This window comes from Octopus bimaculoides, chromosome 1, assembly GCF_046866305.1.
Source record: "Octopus bimaculoides isolate indiv1 chromosome 1, ASM4686630v1, whole genome shotgun sequence".
NCBI lineage: Eukaryota > Metazoa > Mollusca > Cephalopoda > Octopoda > Octopodidae > Octopus > Octopus bimaculoides.
In genome coordinates this window covers 115,952,322-115,968,862 of record NC_142928.1, presented here as the reverse complement: position 1 = coordinate 115,968,862, position 16,541 = coordinate 115,952,322, and the positions used below count along the sequence as shown (strand labels likewise).

The 16,541-nt window shown below is 36.7% G+C and overlaps 1 protein-coding gene across 1 annotated transcript in view; it reads right to left on the bottom strand.

The window, feature by feature from the left end:
* Nucleotides 1-941: 941 nt before the first annotated feature.
* Nucleotides 942-16,541, bottom strand: part of LOC106874947 (ribosome biogenesis protein bop1-B) — a 51,607-nt gene continuing 36,007 nt past the window's right edge. Inside the window, exon 19 of the mRNA XM_014922866.3 lies at nucleotides 942-1,181. Within this exon, the coding sequence (XP_014778352.1) occupies nucleotides 1,028-1,181 (154 nt within the window). The 3' untranslated portion in view covers nucleotides 942-1,027. The remainder of the gene's footprint in view (nucleotides 1,182-16,541) is intronic.

Genomic DNA, 16,541 nt, shown 5'->3' with positions numbered 1-16,541 from the left:
GAGGACTGGAGAAACCAGATGGCTACACCAGGCTCCACTCTGATTTGGCAGAGTTTCTACAGCTGGATGCCCTTCCTCATGCCAACCACTCCGAGAGTGTAGTGGGTGCTTTTACGTGCCACCAGCACAAAGGCCAGTCAGGTGGTACTGGCAACGGCCACGTTCAAAATGGTGTATTTTATGTGCCACTTGCACAGGAGCCAGTCTAGCGGCACTGGCATGATCTCACTCGAATGTCTTTACACATGCCACCGGCACAAGTTTTTGGCTTAAAATTTCAGTCCCACTGCATGGCACCATGACACTCTTTACTGTCACTTTAGACTGACTAATGCTTAGTAACGAATTCAAGAGAGAGAGAGAGAGAGAGAAAGAGAGAGAAAGAGAGTGTGTGTGTGTGCACGCGTGCATCTGTCTGAATCTTCTCATTTCACTAGTGATGGTGTAGACAAAGCAGGACTGATGTTGATATTATGACTGGCTGCTCTGTGATTTTGGAAACCAGGTGAGGGTTAGCAACAAGAGAAAATCTTATCCAAAAATCAATTCCCCATCAAATCTTGGTAACAAAGAAAAACAGATTAACCTTTTGGCATTGATTCTGACCATACCAGGCCCAAATATTCTACCTGTTTTATGTTGGAACTGGCCAGATCCAGCCTCTCACATCTACCCTACAATGTCATTCTACAAATAAACAACTACTTCATGACTAATTTTAAATAAGCATTACATTTGTTAAATTAGACTTAATGCTATGGGGTTAAACAAACAAACTATACACAGTATATTAGCATCAACTTAAGCATTAAGTTTGTTAATCAGTTCACTATCAACTCATTACTAGTGAGCCTTTAGTAAAATTCATGGACATCATTTCAGTGATGCATCTACAGCTGTACTAATGATGAACTTGTTGGTAAACTACAACAATAGAATTATTTTGGGTGTTATGAGTAGTTTTATTATGGAGATTGCTGCATAAGTGTAAAGATGAAAAATATATCTATGTAGAAAGTAATTCTCTTTAAGTGTACAAACGAATGTAGCCATCGGCACCCGAAGAAAAGAGCCAGGGTTGCGTGGGGTGGAACTGGCAGTCCAATACTCCAAGACCATTCACTGAGTCATGACCATGTAGAACTTTAACAGGTACAAGAAGTGGATTCTGTAGAAGATCACTATAAAAAAAGAAAAAAAAAAGAAATACAATTAAATAAAACAATTAGTAAATGTTTTATTTCAAATGGAAAGCCACATAAAAATATCAGTATCAACATTAATTTCATGTTATATACTCTTGATCTTTGACATCTTTCACAAACAATGCATCATCAGCTACTTAATTAAATATTAACCACATCTTGATTAAAAAAAAAAAAAAAAAATTATTTTAGGCACCTTTACACAGACAAGATATTGTGTTTTGACTGCCACGTAAAAAGCACCCAGTACACTCAGTAAAGTGGGAGAGCATCTATTTGTAGAAAGCAAGCCAAAACAGACTATGGAACCCAGTGCAGTTCCTGCCAAGTCCTCCAACTAATGCCAGCATGGAAAACAGATGTTAAATGATGGTGAGATAGATAAATAATTGCCTACCTCTAACCATCTGTCATTTACCTAACCCTCTTGTGAATTTATGCGATCCTATGTCCCTATATGTCATTTGTTTTTCTGTCCTCATCCCATCACATTTACCTGCTTGTACATTGAAGGTATGCCCTGGCACCTAATCTCCATCTTCTCTTCTTTCCAGTGGGGGTAGTCAAGTATCTCTTCTATAATAAGACACTTGTTTCTGTCTTTCTTTTAACTTATCACCTGGCACAAAGTCACCTCTCTCAATACTACTCCCTACCTCGATCAAAGGGTTTTGTCTTGCATGCTACTTGGCAACCTTGCTAGTGCTGGTGATATGAAAAAGGCACCCAGGACACTCTGTAAAGTGGGATGACATTAGGAAAGGCAAGTCTTTTCTGAGGCTGTCATAGATCTTGAAATTTTAAAATCAAGGGAAATTTTTCAAATTTGATATATTGATGTAATTTTTCATACTGAATCCAATTTTGTTATTCATTTGTTCCATAAAAATTTTAGAAAGATGATACAGAGGTTTAAAGTTTTGATAAGTTTTACCCAATTAGAAAACAGGAATGGGAAGCTGGCAATTTCTATGTGACAGCCGTCTCTCACAAAATGAAAGCAAAACCTTACAATGACAAAGAAGTTTAAGAGATTTTTTAAAATAAAGTTGAAGAAGCCTTTAGTAATGCAGATTGTTCTTTTAATTTTAAATGTATGACATTCACATGTGTGTGTGAGTGTGTATGTGTATATATCACCACCATCATCATCATTATCGTTTAACATCCGCTTTCCATGCTGGCATGGCTTGGATGGTTTGACTGACTGGCAAGCCAGGAGGCTGCACTAGGCCCCAATCTGATCTGGTAAGGTTTCTACAGCTAGATGCTCTTACTAATGCCAACCACTGGCATCGACTATGTTCAAACGGTGTTTTTTACATGTCACCGACATGGGAGCCAGTCAGGCGGCACTGGCAACAACTATGCTCGAATAGTGCTTTTCACGTGCCACCGTCATAGGAGCCAGTCAGGTGACACAGGCATTGACCACACTTGAATGGTGCTTTTTACATGCCACCTGCATCGGTGCCAGTCAGGCAGTACTAGCATCGGCCACAACAATATATATCTATCTTATGGCAGATGATACAAGGGGCAGTAACTTGTATCAAACATTATTAATGATACGAAAGGCCCGACAATAACGTTTGCAAATTCTCGATTGTTTTTAATCAGATTTTTTACTGCGCACACTGGTAAGGGCTAGTGTAGCATGTGCTGCTACCACATAATAGTTATTCGCAAATACCTGTTCAGTGATGGCAGGACGTGCTAGAAATACCAGCCAAATCGGTTAATGTTTACAAGTACACCTGCCCATCAACCCTCACCACTATATACATTATAGCCTCTGGCCCACCAAAGCCTTGTGAGTGGATTTCGTAGACAGAAACTAAAAGAACAGTCATATATATGTGTATATTAGTGTGTGTGTGCACGTGTTTTTGTACCCCCACCATTACTTTACAACCAATGTTGGTGTGTCTACATACCTATAACTTAGTGGTTTGGCAAAAAGGCACTGATAGAATAATTAGTAGGTGGTGCTCCAGCATGGCCACATCCACATGACTGAAACAAGTAAAACAATAAAAAACTATGCCATTTTAATCCCGAGCAAGGCCGGGTATCTCTGCTAGTATATATAAAACTGAGAATATGTATTTGTCTGTATGTATGCATCACTAAAACTCAAGAAGTACCCAACCAATTTCATGCAAATTTTACACATACTTTGCTTAGGATCCATGCAGTGTCATGGGCCAAAAAAATTTTCACCTTCTTGCTTAATGTGAGCCTGGAGCAATCCCTAATTTCTTACACTATTTCAGTATTACGTGTCAAAAGTGAAACAATAACATCTCTATTGTAACGAGATAATACTTTCAGTTTTAATAGTGAAACTATTAACACTTTCACTATGATATATTTATGTATGTATGTCTATATGCGTACGTGTGTGTGTGTATATGTATATATATACACATGTATACATATATATATATATATATATATGTGTGTGCATGCATATATATATAGCTTTATACAGAAATGTTGACATAGGAATAAGTTACATTGATAATGGATATTAGCGTCAAATCTCTCTCTTAAATGTAAAAATTTAAAACTTTGGATATATAAACAAGGAGAACGATCTCTAAGGAGTCTAATTTAGATTTTTTTTGCGGTGAAATCTCCTGCTATATTGGTAACGATTACATAGTTTTCTATGAAAAATTATATATTACCTCTCGTCTTATAGTAGACACAGCTACCTAACTGTTTACCAATGGAGGTTTTTGACATAGACGCATCCATGAAAAACATACCCATCCCACCAAAAAAGATTTATATTGAGCAGCTCATCCAAAAAACACATTCTTTTATAAACAGAATTCGATGGAGGGCGCACTTTTGGGATAAAAAAGAACAACAAAATGACATATCGAAAGATGAATCAAGATACACGAGATTGTTTAAGTCTAGAAGAAATCCGCTGTATAACCACAAATTAGACAAATTTGAAGAAGATATTTGGTCTGTCGTAAAGAACATTAAATTTAATAGATCACCAAGAATGAACCAACACCTGAAACACCTAGAAGGAATTATTAAGGAAATAAGGAACACTGACAAGATTCTGGTGAAATCTGACAAAAAAGGAAACATCTATAAATTAACCAGACAGAACTACAAAGACTTACTGAAAAAAGAAATTGAGAAAAGTTATAAGGTAATAAATAAAAATACACTTAAGAAGGCAAATATGGAAATCAAAGAGATAATGGAAAAATACAACCAGACAGATAGGACAGAACCCTTGATACCAAAAGAACCGAGATTCATTCTTAAAGATCATAAAGTGAATTTTTGGACACAACCATCTTTAAGGCTTATATGCCCAACAAAATCGGACATAGGGATATTAAGTAAAAATATTATCAATAAGTACATAACTACGATAGTAGATAGGTTGAAGTTAAATTTATGGTCAAGTACAGACCAAGTAATCAGATGGTTTAATTCTATTGAGGACAAAAAAAAAATACTAAATTCATTCAATTTGATATAGCTAATTTTTATGGATCCATTAACCTGATCATATTAAATAAGGCAATGTGGTTTTTCCATAAGAAGGCTGGATTTAGTAGAGAAGAATTTAAAGTGATAACAGCTGCTAGAAAGTCTTTTATTAGTCTTAATGATAAAGTATGAATACGGAAGGATACACCAGATGCTTTCGATGTCCCCATGGGGAGCTCTGACTCAGCACAAATAGCTGATATGGTGGGTTCCTTCATTCTTTATGAATTAAATGATCAATTCCCTATGATTAGGAGGGGGGGGGGTCTATATAGGGATGACTGCCTTCTATATAGTAGGAATAGCTCCAACCAGAAACTGCAGAGGATTAAGGGTAGACTGGCTAGATGTAACATTAGATATTAAAAATGAGACATAGAGACCATATCATAAACCTTTAACTAACCTAAAATATATAAATAAATCGAGTAACCATCCTAGAAAAATTATTGATAATTTAGTTAAAAATATTTCATTAAGACTCTCCAGATTATCTACTAATAATAGGATTTTTAATAATGAAGCTCAATTCTATAATTCGGCATTAAATAGGGCAGGTTACAAAGAGAAGGTTTACTATATTGAAACTGATAGCAACAACGTTAAGACAGATAACAATAATAGGCATAAGAATAAACTCAATGGAAATAAGGAAAATAAACCCAAGAATTTCCATAAACGTAACATAGGTAATTTAAAATTTTTTAAGAATGATACTGGTAACTCTGATAATACTAAAGATGAAAATGTGTGGTTCATAATCCCATTTGGGAGGAATATTAAAAGTAACTTGATTGCAAAATTTAGACATTTCCCAAAGAATTCACACTATGGTAAAATTATTAATGCACATATCATTAGATTTGGGTTTTCGAACACTATGAATTTAGCACAAATAATTGCAGCCCATAATTTTAAAATACTGAAATCTAAAGAAATAGGGGTGGATAGGGATATGAACCCTGATATAAATGGTAATAATAATAATAATTATTATTATTATTATTATGGCGGTATTAATAATAATGATAATGATAGTAATAATCAGAATTTGATTACAGTAACAGAGGTCAACCCTAGAAGATTGAAATTTGAAGGCCCTAATGCGAGAGTTAGAAATGTAGTTTATCAATGTAAGGTAAGGACTCAGACAGATGTTAGGCGATACCTGGGATGTACTTCGGGACAAATCTGTAAAAGAATATCTAATCATTATAGTACCTTTAGAGATAGAAGGAAAATAGCAAGCACTAGCCTTAGTAAATTCATCTGGGAACTCAAAGAACAAAAAAAAGCAATATTTGTTAGAATGGCCGGTTATCGCGAGATCATTCCCATACAATAAGGGTAAGAAATACTGTTCGCTATGTACCTTAGAACTTTATTACATATTATTCTCTAAGGGTAAATAAACTAACAAATAATGCTCTAAAATGTACACATTTTTTAAGACACACTTTTCGCTGGTTTAAATAAAATTGCAATATGACAGGGTACTATAGTACATTATACCGTAGTAGTTAGTCTCTAGACAGGTCATACTAATATAATTTACCAATAGCAGCAGGGATTTTGTAAAAGCCTCTAAAGATAATATAGTATAGATTCCCATGGTAGTTGAAGATTAGCTATAATTTATAGTAAATTACAATATAAGTTTAGGTCTTAAGGTAGGCCACATTAGTGTATAATTTACCAATAGCAGTTGTGGTCTTTACTAAAACTCCTAGTGACAATTGAGGATTGAGTTCCATTGTAATAGAGAATTGACTATAATTTATAGTACATTGTAGTAACCATTCTAGAGGTATTATTGATAATTTAGTTAAAAATATTTCATTAAGACTCTCCAGATTATCTGCTAATAATAGGATTTTTAATAATGAAGCTCAATTCTTTAATTCGGCATTAAATTGGACAGGTTACAAAGAGGTTTACTATATTGAAACTGATTGTAGTATAATAATAATAATAATAATAATAATAATAATATAATATTAGACATTAAGGCAGGCTATATTAAAATATTAAAGTTACAAATAGCGGCTGTGGTTTTGCCATTAACTTCAAGGCACAATTTAGTATGGATTCCATTATAATGGAGAGTTATTTATAATTTATAGTACAATATAGTGTGATATTAGATCTTAAGGCAGGCTATATAAATGTATAACTTGACAATAGCAATTGTGGGTTTTGCATAGTCTCCTAGAGGTAGGATAACACACTATTGATCTCCATTCTAATGGAAAATTATTTATAATTTATAACCTAGAGTGCATAAGGTATAATATTAGGCCCTAAAGCAGGCCATATTAATATATTAATATGTAACTTACATATAGCAGCTGTGGTTTTTGAAAAAGCTCCTAGAGATAATAATTCCTATTGTAATTGAGAGTTATTTATATTTTATAGTACAATGTAGTATAATATTAGCTCTTAAGGCAGGCATATCAATGTACAATTTACCAATAGGAATTGTAGGCTTTACAATAGCTCCTAAGATAATATAATTTAATTCCTATTAGAATAGAAATTTAAGTAAAAAATTGTGAACAATTCTTATAATATGGCAAGGGGTTACCTCCCCTTAATGGACTTTGTTTAGAAAGGAACAGAAATAGAAATGAGCCATTTAATGTTAAATTTGAATATGGAAGAAATCTAGAAATACGGTATTGATCTCCAAATTTTGATTTTTTGTCTGATTTGTTTGTTTGTTTGTTCTAAAAGATTATTCCCTGAAGAAATGTATGGCAACTTATATGTTTGACTTAAACTTGACGGTCAAATATAGCTTTATACAGAAATGTTGACATAGGAATAAATTTGTACCAGATTTTTGCAGAGTTTTGAATCTTTTAAAACATTTTTTAAAAAGAATGAATGGGAGAAAGAAAGTATGCCGTATGTCGACCCAACAGAGGGACCTGCTATCCGAGTTGACAGTACCATAATAGATAAAGCAATTAAGAGTATGAAGACAGGGAAAGCCCCCGGCCCATCAGGAATCACTGCAGAGATGCTCAAAATATCTGGCAGTGTCGGCTATAGCCTAGTCACTCGTATTGCGAACCAGGTGATACATGAAGGAGTCATACCCAACGACTGGTGTAGCAGCACCATAGTCAACTGCTACAAAGGTAAAGGTGACGCTTTAGATACAAATAATTACAGAGGTATCAAGCTGTTAATTCAGGTAATGAAAGTCATGGAGAGGGTCATAGCCCAACTAATGAGGGAGCGAATCAGTTTAGATGAGATGCAGTTTGGGTTCGTGCCAGGGAAAAGCACCACTGATGCTATATTTCTGGTAAGACAGTTGCAGGAGAAATACCTAACCAAAGATAAACATCTGTACCTGGCTTTCGTTGACATAGAGAAAGCCTTTGACAGGGTCCCCCGATCCCTTATCTGGTGGTCAATGAGGAAACTTGGGATAGAAGAATGGTTAGTGAGAGCTGTGCGAACCATGTACAGGTGAGGGTTGGAAATGAGTACAGTGATGAATTCCGGGTAGAGGTAGGGGTCCACCAAGGTTCTGTCCTCAGCCCCCTCCTATTTATCATAGTCCTCCAGGTGATAACAGAGGAATTCAAGACAGTATGCCCCTGGGAGCTCCTCTATGCTGATGATGTTGCACTAATTGCTGAGTCACTATCAGAACTAGAGGAGAAGTTTCAGGTGTGGAAGCAGGAACTAGAATCAAAGGGCCTCAGAGTCAACCTAGCTAAAACCAAAGTCCTAATAAGTAGGAAGGTAGACAACACACAAACCCCTTCAGGTCATAATAGTTCTTCTTGCTTTTAACCTTCTGTCATTCAAACGTGTTAGAGTTGTTAAGGTTGTTACTTCTACGGTGGTGGGGGCATTGTATATGAAAGTGTTTGGAGTGTTGTAAATATAAGCATTATGAGCCTAGTGGGTAAAGCATTACTGATGCTGCAGATATGTGTAAATAAATAAAAAGTAAGTAGGCTACTATGCGGTTTAGTTAGTCTAGAGATGTGGGGGTGAAGAGAAAGGAGAGAGGGGAAGGGCAACTGGATGTCCCGAAAGAGAAAGAAATTTCCGGTAAGAAAGAGAAAGAGATTTCCAGTATTGGTGGTTGGGGTGAGAAAGGGTGGGTGCAACCACCGATACTAAAGGTCATTGTAAGGGCTAGAGCAAACAAGAAGGAATTATTTTAGAGAAAAGTACGAAATACGTATATATATATGTAGCCAAAAAACAAGGTTAGTCATCGTTGGGTAAGAACAAGCAAAAAAGAATTATTTTAGAGAATAGATAAGTTTGAATGAATGAGGCGATTAAAAAAAAAAATACAGGAGAGATTCTTAGCTTAGCTGTGTATATTTTCGAGTGTCATCAGCCACCGAATACATGGAATAAACTAATGAAAGTCTAAGAGAGGTGGGGTGGGGGGAACAGGTGTGGAAGCAACAACCGGAAATGGATGAAGAACGCAGCCTTTGCCCTAGGCTTCAATGAGAAATAACAGGGAATAGCCATTGCAACAAGAGATAAGAGAAATACAGACAGAAAAGAAAGAAATTATTTTAGTGAACCCTACGGAATATGTATATGTAGTCAAGAAACAAGGGAAGAGATTATTATTTTAGAGGGGAAGATTGCAAATTTGGAAGTTATTTGATGAGTTAATATAGAAGTTTACAGTTTTTGAAAGGTCATTTTAAAGGCAAGAATGAACAAGAAGGAGTTACTATAGAGAAAAGTACGAAATAAATATATATATGTAGCCAAGAAACAAGGTTAGTCATTGTAGGGTTAGAACAAACAAGGAAGAATTATTTTAGATGAGTTTGAATGAATGAGGCAATTAAAAAGCTAGAGATTCTTAGCTGTGCATATTTTCGAGTGTCATCAGCTGCCAAACACTTGGAATAAACTAATGAAAGTCTGAGAGAGAGGGTGGGGAACAGGTGTGGAGGCAACAGCCGGAAATGGACGAAGAATGCAATATATATGTAAAAAATAAGCAACATTCTGAAACATGAAATTCATCACAATATATTTCAACAATGTGGAAATTTAATTCATCAAACTAAGTACTATTACAATCAACACATTTTTGCCAATGAGTTACAAGTTTGTTTATTCCAGTAACATAAAAATCTGGAGTTCTGAAGCTGATGAACTCTTTGTACGTACTTTCAGCACTGGTTTGATTTTTGAACTCCTCTCACAGGAAGCCATCAAGGTGCTTGAAAAAGTGGTAGTCGGTAGGAGAAAGGTCTGGGGAATAAGCTGGGTGGGGAAGAACTTCATAGCCAAGTTCCCTCAACTTCAGGAGCACCATTAATGAAACGTGTGGTTGAGCATTGTCATGAAGAATGATTGGCTCTCTTCTGTTGACTAGTCTGGGATAGAGGAGTAGCAGTTTTGCGTTCATTTTGGCAATTTCATAGCAATATGTTTCTACAGTGATGATTTTTCTAGGTTTTAAGAAGTTAGAGTGGATGAGTCCAGCAGTACACCACCAAGCAGTTACCATAACCTTCTTTTTGAAGAGCTCAGGTTTAGGGAAGGTTTTTGTTGCTTCATTTTGGTCCAACCACTGCGAAGAACATTATTTTTTATCATTCAGAATCCATTTTTTCATTGCGAGTTATAATACGGTTATGGAGAAGAAGCACAAGCAAATTCCATATCTGTGCATTTTCTAATTTTCATTCAAATCGTGTGGTACCCATTTCTCAAGCTTTTTTGATTTTCCGATTGCATGCAAATAGTTGCAGGCAGTTTTCTGGCTAACTTAAAGTTCCTTTGCCAGTTCTTGAGTGGTTTTGCATGGAACTTTCTCAATGGCGGTCTTTAATTGACAGTCATTCATGACAGATGTGCATCCACAATACTCATGATCTTCAAGGCTCAGGTCTCCACTGTAAAATTGTTTAAACCATTTTCGAGCTGACCACTCACTGGTCATTTCCTCACCAAAATTTTTCTTGATATTGTGAGCAGTTTCAGCTGCTTTACATCCATTTTTGAAGTTGAATAGCAAAACTGCTTTAGTATTGCATTTTAACGCTTCCATTTTAGATGATTGTAACAAAGGTGAAAAATATATTGATGTTAATTTATTGATGCATTTGGGCAAGTCTATCATCATCATCGTTTAACGTCCACTTTCCATGCTAGCATGGGTTGGACGATTTGCCACAGCTATGATATCGGTTTTACTTGACTCAACAGGTCTTCTCAAGCATATCATATCGCTCGACGCATCAGGGGCATTCCACTACGTACGCGGTTCCCGGCATCAGTGCTATATACCATGTTTTGGAAGTTGTATGTGTTTTTTTAAAGAAATTTTGCTGAGTGTATGCGTGTCAGTTCTGTATATTTTGGATGGGTTTATGTGGAGGTTCATTTTATACGAGTTATTAATGTTCTAGTAGCAACAACAGTGATAATGATGATGATGATGATAACAACAACAACAATAATAATAATATGCCAAACTTTCTAACTTTGCGGTCTAGGATATCCTGTTGCTTCTTTCAATGGGTAGAACGTTCTGCTGCTATTGGGGGAGGGTTAAATTCTACAGTTAATTCCACCCATCTAATTGGACAACTATAGTTTGAAACTATCTAGGCTTAGCTATGGTTGGATAGACACTAACTGGTCAAGAGGCTAGGGCGTGCATGCACACGTACACCCACACAAACGCGTGCTATGTATATCTCCCCATATACACAGACACGCGTACATATATGTATATACACATGTACGTGTGCAAGCACACATCTCTTAATTCTACTTTATATTTATATAGAAGGAGTGAAAATATTAATGCAATGGCAATAGGAGTTAATTAGTAGACTTTTAAGAAGTCTATATGCAGATAAAAATAATAAGAAGAATAAATAACCATCCTTATGTATATACATACACATGCACACACACACACACACACACACATAATGTCCTGTACCCAGATATGCACCTATACATACAGGTGGATGTCGGTATACACATACCTGTACGTATATATGCATGTACTCATTTACTATTTGTTTTTACATGATTGAACGCAGCGTCTTCCAAATGTAAGTAGTTTTCGTAACTCATATCCTCCGACGCTACTCTATCTCTTTCTCTTTCCTTCCCCCCCCCCCCTCGTTCTTCCTCTGTACTACTACGTATCTCGCTTTACCCCTCTCGTTCTTCCTCTGTTACTACTACGTATCTCTTTTTCCCCCTCGTATTTCCTCTCTTTCTCTTTTCCTCTCATTGCTCACCTATTCTTCTACTTCCTCCCTCTGTTTCTCCCTCTACCACTCTCTCTCTTCCCTTTACACCGGCATGGTCACATGCTTCCGGTCAATAATCCTTTCCTTCCTTGGCTTTCGCCAAGCAACGCACGCACCACTTTGTCCCTCTCGGGTCCGTGCCTCATCGCGTTCATACACACATAATTTTTCTCGTCTGGCCGTAAAGCCTTTTCTGTTTGTTTTCCTGTCTTGTTTTTTGTCCGCCACTACATTCCTCCATGGCTAGATTTAATTTGCGTATACAAATTTAATCTGCGATCCATGGGACGAGCCGTTTTAGCGATGCGTCCTGCCCAAGCTCGTCGAAATGCCGGTGTTAAAACGTGGGTGGCTGATGAAGGAGAATGTTCTCTATGTGGCTTGTGTGTTCTCGTCTACTTTTGTTTGCAATGTCCTGTACCCAGATATGCACCTATACATACAGGTGGATGTCGGTATACACATACCTGTACGTATATATGCATGTACTCATTTACTATTTGTTTATATATATATATACATACACACACACATACATGCTAAGAGGTATCCTATTTATAGTTGATACACTCAAAGTGAGCCATTATGGTGGTTATTTGTGGACTTAGTGAATTTACGTGTGATTGCATTTCATTGTTTCCACTGTTTGGTTAAAACAAGGGGCGTTAATTATCATAGAGATAATAATGAAAGGGGATGACTCTAAGATTAAGTATCCTACCTAGCTATCGTTGACTTACATAATTGAATAAATGAATGAATAAATGGTTATCATTGTTATTGCTGCCACCACCAGCATCAACACCCCACTGTATTCTATATAGCTGGCTGGTTAATTAATACATTGGTTTAGATGGGTAGATAAGTAGATAATAATCAGACGAACAATCGATGAATAAAACCGTCCAAATCCTGGCAGAATATTGTTGAGTACCAGAGGCCCTAGTACACGTAAAGCAGTTGCCCCCATATTCTCCTATATACACACACTCGAAATGTGTATACACACATACATATGTCCCTGTGCATATATATCTCTACAGGCACACAACATTTTCATGGATGATTGTAAGTACACAGGTACGCACATACTCACACACGGACATAACATACACACATATAAATACCAGCAAATACACACATCTACATACATATTCCTACATACACCCATACATGTGCATACATACACAACTGTGTATCCAACAATCAGTACATCCGTATGAACACAACTACATACCCACTTACATACACACTTATATATACACATATACACATATATATATATACATACACATATATGCACTAACAAGCAAATAGATATGCAGGTGAATACAAACAGGAGGAGTATTTATAGTAATAAAAACCAACAACAACAATACCAAAAGTAATGTGCATATATATACACGCATATACCAACAAATAGGTAAGTAAATATACAGGTGGGTGCACACAGGAGTAGTATTTATAGCAATAACAGTAACAACAACAACAACAACAATAACGACAACACATGTAGATACATCTACATGTGAATATACATACACACATACCTATACCCATAGATACTTATATTAACATTAATACAGGGGTGGTACTTGTAGTGATAACTATTCTCTTGTGTATGTCTGCCTGCCTCGATGTGAATATATCAAGCTAGGTATGCATGCTAATTTATATATATATATATATATATACATATATATACACACATACATATATACATATATATATACATATATATATATATATGTATATATATATATATATATCAGGAGCTATAAACACTTAATGTGCAGAAAACAACTTCCACTATCTAGGTGACCAAGTTAGTAGTCGGGGAGGGTGCGCTGAAAGTGTAGCTGCTAGAATAAGAATAGCCTGGGCAAAGTTCAGAGAGCTCTTACCTCTGCTGGTGAGAAAAGGCCTCTCACTCAGAGTAAAAGGCAGACTGTATGACGCATGTGTACGAACAGCCATGCTTCATGGCAGTGAAACATGGGCTGTGACTGCTGAGGACATGCGTAGGCTCGCAAGGAATGAAGCCAGTATGCTCCAATGGATGTGTAATGTCAGTGTGCATACTAGACAGAGTAAAGTTGAACTTAAGAAGCATCAGTTGTGGTGTGCAAGAGAAACGATTGCGCTGGTATGGTCATGTAGCGAGAATGAATGAGGATAGCTGTGTGAAAAAGTGCCACACCCTAGCAGTTGAGGGAACCTGTGGAAGACGTAGGCCCAGGAAGACCTGGGATGAGGTGGTGAGGCACGACCTTCGAACATTGGGCCTCACCAAGGCGATGACTTCTGACCGAGACCTTTGGAAATATGCTGTGCGTGAGAAGACCTGGCAAGCCAAATGAGACCTAAATCTAAGGCCTCAGCAGTCCACTTATGCGTACCTTCCTTCATTGGACACTAAACTCCACTTGCGAAGACCTGTTGAGGCAAGTGAAATCAAAATCGAGTTAAATTCGACGACTGGCACCCATGCCAACGTTGTCTCAAGTGAAATCGAAATCGAGTAAATTGGACACTAAACTCCACTTGCGAAGACCTGTTGAGGCAAGTGAAATCAAAATCGAGTTAAATTCGACGACTGGCACCCATGCCAACGTTGTCTCAAGTGAAATCGAAATCGAGTAAATTGGACACTAAACTCCACTTGCGAAGACCTGTTGAGGCAAGTGAAATCAAAATCGAGTTAAATTTGACGACTGGCACCCATGCCAATGTCGTCTCCTTCATAGGACACGAAACTCAGCTTGCGAAGACTTATTGGGGCAAGCGAGATCGTGATGGCACCTGTGCCCAGCGACGCCTTTCTGGCACTTGTGCCCGCGGCATGTGTAAGGACTTTCGAGCGAGAGCGTTGCCAGTGCTCCTGGACTGGCTCTTGTGCGGGTGGCACATAAAATACACCATTTCGAGTGTCCGTTGCCAGTACCGCCTGACTGGCTTTCGTGCCGGTGGCACGTAAAAGCACCCACTACACTCTCTGAGTGGTTGGCATTAGGAAGGGCATCCAGCTGTAGAAACTCTGCCAAATCAGATTGGAGCCTGGTGTAGCCATCTGGTTTCACCAGTCCTCAGTCAAATCGTCCAACCCATACTAGCATGGAAAGCGGACGTTAAACGACAATGATATACACACATATATATGCCCACTTAAATATCAGGTGTTAGCCAATACAATGCCAGCAAGGTATAATTAGTTAACGTTAACCAAATGCGGTGCCTTAGTACTTAGGTTTCATTTATATTAATTATATGTATGTAGATAATACAATTTGATCTACCATAACATAGCATAGAAATAGTGGTTAACTTAAATAAATACTATTAAAACAGGGGCGGCATCTTGAGCCCGAGTTCTACTTGAATTTAGAGAAAGTACATCCAATTTTGTGAAGGCATGAAACGTTTCTTTCCTTCAAATTATTAATAAGCGGGATTTTGGTCCTAATTAGGAAAAAGATTTCATTTGTGCATAATAAGCATTTCCTATTTTTGTTATTGTATGCAGGTGCGGATGTTAATATTTTCCAGTGTAGGTTAAAGTTGATAACCTTATCTTTGAGTTCCCATATGTAGCTACTTAATTCAGTAGAATTTCTTCTGTTCCTGTTCCTAAACGTATAATTGTGATAATTAAGTCTTTGTTTCATTGTTTCATACTATTTTTAGTCGCACCCACGTATACCCTGTTATCATGTTTTGTGTTTACTATACATTGATATAGTAACTTCCCTTTTCATGCAGTTATTTCCGAGCACGCAATTTTCCCTTACTCTACAATTGCAAATTTTTCTTTGGTGCACATAGTCAATGTGGTTGGTGTTAGGATTTGTTATACCATTGCTATTTATTCGGTTTCCATTTACCCCCAGGGTGCTGTTATTTCCAATACTATTGTTGTTAGCAGTGTTAGAATTCCTACCTTTATTATTCCTAATACTTCTATTGTTACTTGTAATATTAATATTATTATCATTATCGCTTCCATTGTCTATGTTGATGTTAATGTTTCCAGTGTAAGTATTAGTATCCTCATTGCTATTGCCATGATTATCGGTACTATAGCTAAAACTGTTGTCATATATGATTGTGTTGCCTATGCTATTTTCCTACTTGTATAGAAGCTATCCAACTTCCTAGTGTTAATTGAGGAGATTATTGTAGCCAGGTTGTGCGTTAGGCTATATCCTATTCTTACTGTCCTTTTATTAATCAACTCCCAATATTTATTCCTTCCCCTTACAATGTGTTTATTGATTATATTGAAGATAGTTTTTACTATGTCATTTATTTTATATTTCCTATATGTTATATTTTCATTTTTCATTTATTTATTTTTATCATTTTTATTTTATTCTTGCTGTACCCTTATTTTCATTTTTATTTTTGTTTTTGTTCTTGTTTCTATTTCACTTTTGTTTTTTATCTCTTGCTCTATATTTGTATGGAATTCTTTGTGAATCTCTGAAGAGGCCTAGCGAATCGTGCATGTACCCCCATTTCAGCATTT